The sequence below is a fragment of the Motacilla alba genome, chromosome 15 (genome assembly GCF_015832195.1).
Source record: "Motacilla alba alba isolate MOTALB_02 chromosome 15, Motacilla_alba_V1.0_pri, whole genome shotgun sequence".
In the NCBI taxonomy this organism is placed as follows: domain Eukaryota; kingdom Metazoa; phylum Chordata; class Aves; order Passeriformes; family Motacillidae; genus Motacilla; species Motacilla alba.
This window is the reverse complement of record NC_052030.1, coordinates 5497327-5510012: the sequence shown is the minus strand read 5'-3', so window position 1 is coordinate 5510012 and position 12686 is coordinate 5497327. Positions and strand designations below refer to the sequence as shown.

Sequence of the window (12686 nt, the reverse complement as noted above, 5' to 3'; positions counted from 1 at the left end):
ATGATCTTCATACATTGTGCAAGAAAGTCAAATATTTGCTTCAACAACCATAATGTAACCATTAACTCTTGCTTCAGATTCTGGCACTATCTGACTGCATTTAAAGGTCACATTGGTTAAGAAAAATGCAGTTATCCCCAGCTATTCAGAACAAATATACCATCAATAAAAATTTGAAACAGAAAAGTACCTCCATAACTTACACATTAAGTCTCTAATAAGCACTAATCTTCTCTCAATCTGCAAGGAATGGTCCTGCTTGCACTCAAATCAGCATCACTGACAGCTGAAAAATGCCACCCACTAGAGCATCTCAATGCAGGACTAGCTGGCTCATGCAAAACCTGAGCAACTACTGAATAACAGTGATCCAAGACATTTATAAACACATTTCTTTAAAGTTAGTTCAGGATTTGGTCTAACTGGTCTTGTGATCACTGCTGAATTTGGGGAGGGCTGATGTACGAAACTAGAGGAAGAGGTATGGGAAGGAAAGGAACAGTGCTCTGATCTTTAACTAGTGCTAATTTAGACTCATTGCTTTGACAAACTTCAGTGAAGGGGTTTGAGGGGGCAGAGTATGAAATGAATGCTTTTTTCCTGCCTGTTAACAGATGTGCAGTATGAACAAATTACAAGCAGACATCCCTATACTGCAAGCATGGGATACGTTTTTCCCTTTTGTCCCAGCAGCTGTGCAGAAGTTCCACAGAGTAATTCAGCTTCAGGAGGGAAACAAGCAGCATGACGCCTTTTGTCCTTCAGGAAGTTTGTCTATGGATCTTTCAGTAGTGACTTTTTACTGTAAAAGCTACAGCAGGTAGGCAAATAGACCTACTGACCTGGTAACAAGCCTTGGACGAATCAAATTTTCCATTGGAGATCTAGATCTACAATTTTTTCCTGAATTAACACTTGTACTTGGTTAAAAGAAATGTTTTTTTCCCCAGAAAAAAATGACATTTCAAGAGTGAACACAGATATGCTTCAGAATAAATGAGTCTGCCATGGACATCAGTGTTCTTGCACAATTCCTAAAACGCTTTCAGCCTGACAGTCAATTCTCATTTTAGAAGACAGGGGACACTTACCCCCTTCTTTATCAGTTTTTTTTTTTCCTTTTAAGAACCAGAATTCACTTTGCTGCCAAACTAATATTTATTTCTCACTCTGTTTCTACTAGCTTTTGTTTTTCACTTCTCCTCAGGCCACAGATATGAGCTGTTTATTACACTGCATGCCAAATACTAATCAAAGTAATATTCCCCGCAGTATTATTTAGTTTAAGAATCTCCTGAATTCATGGCTTGAAACAATCTAACCCTGAATCACAAAAGATTCTTTATTTTCAAGAGATCTGTCATTATTAAATCAATGTTCCTCCCCCTTAGAGGCAGGTGTACTATTTTACAGTAGTACTACATTTCTCCTGGATGGTAACCTCTGCACTACCAGTCAAACTGTTTTGCTTGAAATAGCACCAGTATTTGATAAATGCAAGAAAAATTATTGTTTGCAACAACTCATCCATTGGATACTCACCACAGCAATGACAGGAATAAGCACACCCAGGTTTCCTGCACTACTGGAGGCCTGAGAAGAAAAAAAGAAATGCTCAAAACATCTACAAAAGCATTTCTAAAGAATTTGCTAGATGACATATTTCAAGCATCAAACATTGCAATTACAACTCTGCATCTTGCAAAGAGATGTGCACAAGGTGGTCAGGAGAGCACCCATGAAATCCACAGGACTGAATACACCCTGAAATTTTTAAACAAAGCTTTTCAGGTTTTCCTCATGGACTACTGAAGGGATTTTTTCCCCTGTCAGCACACAGTCTACAAATATTCAATAACTGCTAGAAAAATGATCACATTAAATGGGTGGCCACAAACAAGTATCAAATGTTTACCAGAAGTTTCATTTTATTATCAGAATGAAGCCAAAAATAACAAGCCTGTAAAAAGACAGAATTTCCAAGAATTTATTTAAGCAGGAGGAGCAGCCTTTTCCATTGAAATATAAGAAGCATAAGGAAAACACTTATTTCCTTCGACTTGTTAGGACTTTTTAAATTGCAGCTACACAAGTGTGTTTGCTCTTGGCCAAGTAGAGTATTAAAAAACTGAAAACGTTTACTGAGCACAGCACATCATTTCTCCCCTTTTCTGATCAGGCAAACAGTGATGGCACAAACACCACACTGAGATATCTCTCTGAAGTATTTCCTACCTCCCATACCCCTCCACAATAGATTTGGGAAAGAGGGAATGCTCCAATTCCCTCCTTACAAGAGAGAGACTGCTGGCCCCATGCAGATGAGGCGGGGAGGATGTCCTAACAGCACACAGCTTTGCATGAAGTGGAATAAACCAAAAGGAAGCAATTTAAAAAAGCAAAAACAAAGAAGGAAAGAAGAGAGCAATAGAGAAACAAAGCCAAATAGTCTTTAGATGAAACAATAATAGCACAACCCAACTAAAACAAATTTCAGTTATCTTTCCTGGAGAGTCAAGATAAAGCAAACAAAAGATGGGTCTTAAAATATTTTTGAAGGGAATAAAATAATAGCACAGAAGATACTCTAAGGGGTAGGGACAACTGGGAAAAGTCACCATGGTGTTTTTGTTAACTTCAGGACTGTCCACTGCATGTGACTCACTGCTTCAGAGTCAGAGCAGAGACACAAACCAACTGCAATAGCCAGAACCCAACAGAACTACACAGTTTCTGTAGAAAACCCAGTAGCACTTTTTGTTTAAAAATGAAATATCAGCCTCTTCATGATAATACATGGCACTGAGGGTGAAGAAGATGGAATGACTTCTACTCCTGAGCATACTCAGGGAACATCCGTGTCAACTATCAGCAACAGCAAAAGAAAAATAAGATATTTTTTCTTCTCCTCAAAGAAATCACTTTTGAATGGTTGAAAATAGAACAAAAAAATCACTGAACATTTTAATGGCTATCAAGCAAATTTTAGTGTGTTCAGAAGAAGAGACATAGGCAAACTAACAAAGAAAAACTTTTGTTTGGGAAGCACAGCATGTGCATTGTTTTACCCTCTTTATCTCTTCTTGAAAATGAAGTCTTCAGAATACCTTTCATAACTTGTACTCTGCATTGAGTAGAATGTTCTAGTGAGAACTGCTCTCAGAATCTTTAAAGAAACACTGCCTCCTAGCTCAATCCATCTGAATTCTGTCATTTCTCCAGTTGCAGAGTTGTACAGCTTTTAGTCAGTGCAGCAATTTGTCTCCCACACTGACTCCAGAGCATGCCATGTTTCTCTTTGCAGCTCCTGCACTCACACTCCATCACCAGGATGCACTCTCAGTGCAGCAAGAGTTTTCCCTGTGTGTTCAGCAGTGCCACCCACACAAAGCACAGCTGCACACAATTAAAAACCAGCGCATATCTGACCTTCAGTGCTGGTCCTTTTTCACTTGCTCTCTCACTAGCTCTCTTTCCTTCGAGCCCAAGCTGAACAAACAGCTCCAGAAGGTTCATCAGCAGCTCATCCACAAGGTGCTCCACCTGGATGTTGGCAGCGATGTTGGCCAGGGCGTTAATGACTGCTAAGGAGCAGTGCCTGGGGAGAAAGAACAGCTATGAACAAGCAATTCCTCAGGTTTTATACTGTCAATGTATTCTTCATAATACTGACAGTAACTCTTGTAATAAAGGCTACTGACATATTTCCACACTGTTTTTTCCTTGCTGTTTTTATGAGCAGCATATCACTTTACTGACAATTTAAATGCAATAGGTATTTAAGTGAAAAACTATTTTTAAATTGTGCCTTTGGAGGATATTCTATTTACAATGCTGTCATGGCCACAAGGAAAATACTTCAAAGTACTTTCCTGTAGCAGACAAAAAGCAGCCAAGAGCAGTGTTTCCGTTTTGGGAAAGCTCTTGAGCAGAAGAATCACAACTCATATCAATTGTTGAAGTTGAGATTGCATTGTTAAAATATACTGACAGGACCAGTCCTCTCAGCTACTCCCATTCTGCATTGAAAGGTATCCAGCCTACCCCAATTACCAACAGAGTCGGTGAAAATCTTTACTTTTAGTGAGGACAACAATGCATAACTTACATACAAAGAATTAAATTGTTAATGGTTTGCATTTAATCCCTAACAAGTACCAGGATCACATTAAAAATAAAACAAACCACACTCTCAGCTTTTCTGGACTAAGAGATTTAGTAATTAATTTGTGTAATTTAGTAATTAATTACTGTCATTACAGATAACATAAGTCATGAATGCCAATTATCTTTCACAAACACTGACTCCTTACAGAACCAAAAGTTATCAATGCTACCTGTAGTGAAAAGCATTTTCAGGAATCTCTGCATTTTGAAGTGCTATTATTTCGAAATTAACATATTTCTTTTTAACATCAAAGAACAGTACAATTTACTATTTTGTAATAAAACTAGATAGTGGGAAAGAGTGAAAAACTCCAAAGCAGCACAAGGGGCATTTGATATAGTTTTCACACATTTAAGGGACACAGCTAAGTGTTACCTGTATCCATGGTCCTTATAGTCTTTTGTGGCAGAGTAAACAACTGAGCTTGCTTTAACACTGATTTGCTGAAATAGATTCCACACCTCACTATAAATGTATTGCTGCAAAAAAAAACAAAACCAAATCCCTAAGTAAAGCTTATTGAATACAATCTCTCTAAAGATTAAAGATGAGCCCTGTAAAACACTCCAAGTATTACCAAGTTCTTCAGATAGGTGTGCAGCCACAGCCTGAGCAATGGTTTCAGCTTCCATGAAGCAAACAGTACAAGTGCTTTTGTGAATGTTTTTAATGGATCAAATTCTAGCAAATTTATTGTGTTCTTTAATTCTGCCTTCCTGGTGGAAACTATTTTTTCAGGCTTCCAAGTTCGGGCAATTAACTGCTTTTTCAGATGCACAAATAACATTTGGGAAAAGTCAGTTAATCTTTATATGACTAAAGAAGACAATTTCCATAATTTTAAATGCATGAATCTACAAGACTTTGAAAGTCAATTACTGATACAAAAAGAAAATACCCTCCACTTATTTGTGATAGGCCAAGTTTAAAAACTTAATAACTTTTGAAAACATTGAGTTTGGTGGGCTTCATAGCCTTTTTTAAAAATACTCTTATTTTCTATGGGCATTCATCTTCTTTACAGGAGCAGCACTTTACACATTATCACAGCTTTTGCTGTCTGATATCACAAAGACTGTACAAGTGTCCACCTGTAGTGCAGAAAGGAGAAGCCTTACAAGCTGTCTGCAAAGGCACTTTCGAAAATATATTTCCATTTAACTAAAGGAAGGAATCATGAACTGGCATTCTCTTGGCCAATTCTTTCCTTACATTTCCCGTGATGACCAAACAGCCAAGCTGATCAATGATGAGTACGTCAAGATGAGAAGGTGGCTGGCAAAACTTCTGCTGTAAGATCTGCAGGATGGGTTCCATCATTTTTGGGGTGTCCCTCAGGGCCACTGCAATGTGCCCTAGAGCGCGAATTGTGTGGTCAGGAATTAAATGAGCTTCCCTGTTAAGGAAAACAAACAAAAATCTCAATTTGATAAATGTAATTGTTCAACAAGTTATTAAGAACTCAGTTACATTTCAGATAAGTAACAGTTCCTATACTAAATTTAAACATCACCAGCAGCTTTAACACTGCCACTCTATACATCCCCAACATTAGAGGATATACTTGCACAAGCTGATTTTCAAAATAAAAAATAACCTCTCCCAATCTCATTATTAAGGAAGTCCACATTGACCCATGAACAAACTGTTCTAAAACAACAGTGAGAAGAGGCAAAAATGGGCAAAACACTAACAGAGTCAGACCAGCTACTACAGAACCTCCCCCATGAGACTTCTGGGTTAGTGAGGCTCTTAAAAGCAGAGCAAAATGCCACAAGTGACAAGATGCGTCTAGCCAAAAAGGACAGCTGAAGCTTGAAGAGAAAGCATCACTCAGCTGAGGACTCAAAACTGGCTACCATTCACCAAAGATTTGGTGATTCAATCAGCTAAAACTGAATCCATACCTCTCAATATGAAAACAGGCTCAGCTCTGCAAAGACTTGGCATGGGAAGATCTTGACCCCATGCACAAGCCTATTAATCTCAGAGACATTTAATTCTAAAATAAGGCTGCCAGTATTTTTATCTTAGAATAAGTCTCAGATTCCCTGAGTGAAGGAAATAATGGTTTTATGTCTGATTGACAACTTACTTATCATTCTCCTGAGAGATATACAGACGGTTGGATAAACTGGCAAGAAAGGCCTCAACAATCACCGAATCTATAGTCAAGCCAGCTTTCAAGCACCTGCAGTAACAATGGACAGAAGAAACATAATGCATCAATAAAACATACCACTTCTAACTACTGTAAATTCATGCCATCTATATATAAGGGAAGCAGGTTTACACTGAAGAATAAGAACTGATTGCCAAGGAACACTGTAGATACCTTTTAAAAAATGAGCCGAGTTTCTACTTCTGCCTTCTCCAGAAACAATAATGATGGGAATATACAATAAGGAAAATTCAGAATCCACTGCTTTGAAACTTTAATTCCTTGTCTCTAGTCACCAACTACATCTTCCCTCTAGCTCTCTGCAGCTGTCTAAAAGGGAAGAATAATCACTGCCCACATGAGTGTGTGACAATCCTTCTGTTACACAAGGCTCAGTCAATGTGACAACCTAAGCTAAAAACAAAAAAACCCTATTGAATAACTACAAAAACACCGATCTACTGAAAATGGTGACCAGCAGACATGGGAAGCAAAACGGTAAGACTGAATAATAATTTTACAGTTAGGACATAAACAGAACCAAGAGATGCCTGAAGGAAAACAAAGTCCCGGCCAAACAAGGCACAAAGAATTGAGCAGAACCTTCTAAACGGGCACAGTTTCTGCCAGAGAAACAGCACACGTCCAGCATGGTGCCAGGGAAATAGCACATGTCCAGCATGGCACCAGCCCCCTCTTACCTGCAGATGTTGTCTATGGCAATGTCACGCAGCTGCTCATACATGGATGGCTGACCTTTCTTGCCAGACATTACATTTAGAGTGGACTCTGAATGCTCGTTGGTGACACTGATCTTAATGTCATTCCCACCTACTAAGAACACAGGAGTACAGAAATCAATACCACTTGATGAGCTATACAAGCCATTATTGCATTTGACTATTCCTAAATTATTATTCCTAAATTTAGCCACTTACTACTTTACTGTTTTGCTCTAGCATTACAATACTGCTTTTGCATCAGCAAGGGATATGAATTGAACATTTTTCTTCTGGAAATCATCACTCAATATTAAAATCTAAAAACAACAACAAAAACCTGCCAAATGCCAAGACAGTCACACGGCTGGAGCAGAGGATGGGTACAGGGAGTGTGAGGAACGTGACCTCGCTCACTCTGGAGAAGCAGCAGCTTTGGACAGAGCCAGTGGCTGCCTCCCAAGCTGCAAAGTAGGCTACAGGGCAGACAAGCAGCCTTTGTAGAAGAATTAGACACAACAGTCTCAACTCGAAACAAGGGAGGTTCCAAGTGGGTATGTGATTCTTTTCCCTCACTGTGAGGATAATTATGCACTGGCTCTGGCTGCAGAGTCTCACTCAAGACAGAAGTGCTCAGTGTCAACAGAAGAGACACAGCAGTTCTGCTGCTTACACTTAGATACACTTCTACCAGAATTTCATTTGTTTCCCTTCTCCCCACCTCCAAAAACAAATTACACAATTCCATCTCCATTTCCACCTACAACTGCATCACCATAAAATACCAAAAAGTATGAAAAAGCCACAGAAGTTGGAAAACAATCATTCTGGAGCACAGGCTTTTTTCTTTACCTGTGTGATACTGGCTGTGATATTTGTAAAGTTTCACAAGCACTGGGGAAGGTATCACAAGGAAGTCTCTCAATGATGGATTGACAGAATGAACCACAACAGGGAACCTCTCACACAAACGACCCAGACCCTGAAAAGGAAAAGAAAAAAACAAAAAACAAGACAAGACCAACAAAACATACCTTTAGAATAAAACAGCACTATTTTTATTTCAGCTGCAAGCTTGCAACTCCAGCTCAATACAAAGAGAAAACAAAACAAATCCTACACAGTTTTGAGAGGCTCATTTTTTAGCAGAAGATCTAGATATTTTAAGCCTCTGTTTTAGGTTATTCTAGAGTGTGTCATATACCACTCAAGCCTTGCTGCTCTCTTCCTGGGTGTTTTCACAGGAGTTCCATGAAATTAACTGCACTCTCCAAAAATAAAGGTACTGTACAAGTGCCAGCATTTGGAGGAACCTGATAACTTACAACATATGTGGTGGAAAACAACACATTTGTAAGACTGGATAAGTGCCCAATAAGATGACAAAAATTAGAATAACCAAGGTTTAATCTAAAACCTCAGTGACCTGCCAGTCCCAATATTTTAATTATTTGTGTAATGGACTAAGAAGCTAAATAGTTCAAAAATTAAATCCTGGTTAAAAACCCCTCATGAATATTATTCTTCAAGAAGTAGCTGAGCTAAAAAAATTCTAAAAGCAGTTCCGAGTTTTCACACCAGATCTCTGAAATCCAAATATAGAACACAGTGATGGAAAGTAAGAAAAAGAGCAGATAAAATGTTCTAGCAACCTGTAAAACTCCCCAGATTCTCATTCACTGATACAGTGAGTAACTGCAGTAATTAATAACGAATACTGTAAAGACAGACCTGCAAACAGCAAATTAGCAGTGGCAAGTGAGCAATTATGATTTTGCTTGAGGTTTTTGACTGTAACTTCTCTGATAATTTGATGCACAGGTTTTCTGCACCTTAAATAAAAAAATACAACAGAAAATATTATTTTTAATTTGTTATTAGGCCACACACAACCCAATCCTTACTGGAATTTCTAAAATAATGGAGACAATTATAAGCTTCAATCTTGTGGTATAAGATTTAGCACTGCTCCTGCAAAAACAGTTTTACAAACTTAGCACCTGCACCAAACAGCTTTCAAACACTGTGACTGAAAGAATGACAGTACTTAAACTGATTTTGAACATACTTCTTACTGAACAGAAATTAAATATTGCAACATCCAAAGGGAAAAAATCCTCCACATATTCAGCAGATGAAAGATTTACACAGCAAGAAAGAAAATAGAGGAAAAGTAAGAGAGCTTCCCAGTCCTGCTAGCAATGAAGAAAAAGCATTTTCTTTAAAATAACCACTGAAAAATATTTATGACATTAAGAGCAATAAATAAAACAGAAACTAGAAAACAAATAGCTGCATGCAATTCAGCATTTAAGGCATCACCCAGAGATAAGTAATAAGAAGTTTCTGTTTCCATTTCTATAAAGAGATGTCTAACTACCCAACCAGCTAATCTGACAAGCTTTTGATGAAAGCTTTACCCTTGTATTCTAAAAGTACAAAGTATTCCACTGAAATTTAATATTTCTCTGAGCACCACCTACTCTGTAAATATTTCTACAACTTAGAACAGAACAAACGGACAGTGCAGAGACCAAAAGAGCATTTTTTTTACTTTGCTCATCTTTCACAGCCCACACCATGAGATCCACACAGGCAGCATTGGCCTGACAGCGCAGTTTTAAAGGGCTCAGTTCATTGTGCAGTCGATCCACGTCGTGGAGGATTTTCTGAAGTTCTGACTGGCTGCTATTGAATTGCTCCAGCACAAAATCATGGATTTCCTTAACAAACGAGTTGGGAAGGTCTAAAGAAAGAAGAGGAAACAATATTATACTGGAAGGATGAAAGTCAGTGTATCAGAATAACAGCATATATAACAGTCATTGCTACATTATGAATTATATTATTTAATCAAGTTTATGTCCTGTCTGAAAGATAAATATCATTACAAAGTCCACTACTGAACAGACAATTCAAATGCCATCTATTAATCGTCTTAATGGTGGCCAAAATATATTTTTCTACTTTCATAGCACCTTTTTAAAATTGAAACATTTTAAAATACAAATTTATCACCTTAAGTAGAGTTCCCAGGAAATACAAACCCAATGCTCAAGCACTCAATACAAAGCAGATGGTGCTTGTGATCCTAAATATAATGAAGGATAAATAAAAATAAATAAACACTATACCTTTCATATAGTACAGTGTGTCTCTCAGCATTTTAAACTGAGCAAGGTAAAGAGGGTCACTGAAGGTTTTGTAATAGAGATCTGTACCAGAACATGTCTGAAAGACAAAAGAAGCAATTTGCTAGATTCAAAAGAAAGTATTTTCCATTATACAAATAAGTAAATCTCACTCCACCCCCACAAAGTAAACAAGCATATAAAATAGGCACAAGAAGTAACCTCACAGCTTTCCCCCCTCTACTTTTAATAAAAGTACAGCCATTCAATGCATTAAACAAAATTCAGTCACTGTTTGATTTGAAGAGCACGTCTGTTTCTCTAACAATGGGGACTTGAAGCTCTCACTTTACTGAGATGGCAAAAAGAGAGGCTGAAGTTGTCTCCACTCAGGCCTACATTTTGAACAAGGCAGTGCTCAGTGGGAGGCTGAGAGCAAAGCAGAGTCATTTCTGCACACATTTCAGCATACACCCCTTTCACCACAGCTTTATGCCCTGAGGAAATGAGGCAAACTCCATAAAATGTGGTGGAGACTGTGACAGAACTGCATCCAGGGGAGGGGAGAAGAAGAAACAAACCCTTGTTCTGAAACGAGGACTCACAGTCCTAAAGAACCAAATCTGCCACCTCTGAAAGTCCATGAGCTGCAATGCTGACAAACTCATAGAAATGGCATCCAAAAGAGCAGCAGTGATTTCCAAGCCACAAACTGAAAACAACCAATGCATTTCATATATGTGAAAAAAGACCATGTCCCTGCAATATGCAAGAAAGACCTTTGTCTACAATAAACCAGTTTTGGGCAACCAATGCTGTAATTTATTAGGACAACAGAGCTAATGTAGGAAAATAACTATTTCCTCCTATGTTAGTGAAAAATATCACACCCCTTCACCCTTTTTACACAGTCCAAGGCTAGATTTAAACCACTGAAAGAACTGTTCAAAAAGGAAATTAGTATCATTTTGCAAAGTGAAGGAATACCTTACATAGTTAAAATACTAATTTTGCAAGTAATAAGGCAAACAATGAAGTATTGAAGTCATTAAAGGAAGAAGGCAAAACCATACCTCTGCAAGTTCAGCTATAACTGCATCTAAGGTCTTCAGAAGAGAATCCTCAACTATCTGCTTTACCTACGGAGAAAAAAAAACCAAACTAAAGCAGGATGTTTCCTGTTAGTAACTCTAGATAGGAGTAGAATATCATTTAATAAAATTTTGCTTATGTACAGAAAACACAAGTCACTTCACTATGAAGCCTCAGATGAAATTAGGGCTGCAACAGGAACATTTGAGCCTCTTTGCTGTTCCAGAACAGCTGCTGCCAGAAGCAGACAGAGCCTGCAGCTTCTGTCACTTGTGTGAATCCCCAGCAAACCCTTCAGGAAGTCTCACTCTCAAAGCAAAACCCAATCTCCTATTTCAGCAACTAGCAGTATGCAGGTTACACCCGAACCAGTGGTCTGCAAGACTCAAGTAGGAAGCAGGTGACAGAAACTTACTTAATTTTCCAAATTCTGCTTGGTTATTATGGGAGCATTCTGGAATGCTATTGAAGCATGACATTAAATGCCATAAAAATAAAATTACATAAAGCTTGAGAGACAAAGGCTGTTGTTTTACTTGCAATTCTAAAAGCTTAAACTGCATCTATTTCTAGCAAATATCTAGAACAGTGTCACTGCAATCTTCATAAGAAGCCATCACATACCATGTTCAACAGCTGTTGGAGCATTTCCAGTGGGATGTTAAACTCTTTATTGTTAATACCATTGAAGAGAGGAGAAACTGAAAAGCTGGAGCTGACTGTGGAGAAATAATAATCAGGATCCAGTGCACCCCCATCAGGAAGATATGAACCTGATCAGAAAAAAAATAATGGAAATACAAATTTGAGGAGAGAAAGGATATTAAATTTCTTTAATGGAAACATTTAGCCACTACAAAAGAGTTCTTTCTAACATAGTCTTTAACTTGCCAGAGGTGCATTTCAGCTCATCTACTGGTATATTAAGACAGAAAACTATGATACAATTGTCATTAGAAGTTTACTGTCACAACAGAGAATTCATTACAATAACTTGTGTCCATGTCAGAGATGCTTCTGACAAACCTTTCCACACTACCAATGTGCATCTATTGAAAACATTTGTGAATGTCCCTTAAATCAGAAGCACAGAGATGCAAAGAACAGGTTAAGCCAAAACTATCTTGCAAGGTTTTCCCCTGTATTAGATGAAATGAACACATGGCACAGTGTTCATCTTAGAATATGCACCAACTCACCACAGCAATTTGAAAGCAAAGAGAATCAAATTATTTTTCAGATTCAAGTACTCTATTAAGCAAACAACTTGCTCAGCAAACTGCTCTTGGCTCCGTTTCCTCTTGAGAAATTACATCTCATGCCTTTCTGAAGTACTCAGCTGGCTATGCTAGAGTAATGTCCTTGTGATTAACAGGCTTTTAAGCAAGACTATTTATTGACAACAAAAAAAAAAG

The 12686-nt window shown here is 38.0% G+C and overlaps 1 protein-coding gene across 2 annotated transcripts in view; it reads right to left on the bottom strand.

Annotated features, from left to right (window-relative positions):
- Nucleotides 1–12686, bottom strand: part of PI4KA (phosphatidylinositol 4-kinase alpha) — a 54806-nt gene that overhangs the window by 34538 nt on the left and 7582 nt on the right. The window contains exons 8-19 of one of the 2 annotated variants that reach the window (XM_038152231.1): nt 11896–12044; nt 11253–11318; nt 10183–10279; nt 9603–9794; nt 8780–8880; nt 7901–8030; nt 7031–7160; nt 6264–6359; nt 5381–5564; nt 4544–4647; nt 3430–3598; nt 1543–1593 (exon numbers count right to left, since the gene is read on the bottom strand). In XM_038152231.1, coding sequence (XP_038008159.1) covers nt 1543–1593; nt 3430–3598; nt 4544–4647; nt 5381–5564; nt 6264–6359; nt 7031–7160; nt 7901–8030; nt 8780–8880; nt 9603–9794; nt 10183–10279; nt 11253–11318; nt 11896–12044 — 1469 coding nt within the window. Of the gene's footprint in view, nt 1–1542; nt 1594–3429; nt 3599–4543; nt 4648–5380; nt 5565–6263; nt 6360–7030; nt 7164–7900; nt 8031–8779; nt 8881–9602; nt 9795–10182; nt 10280–11252; nt 11319–11895; nt 12045–12686 lie in introns of both variants that reach the window. The other variant, XM_038152229.1, reaches the window with a different exon arrangement.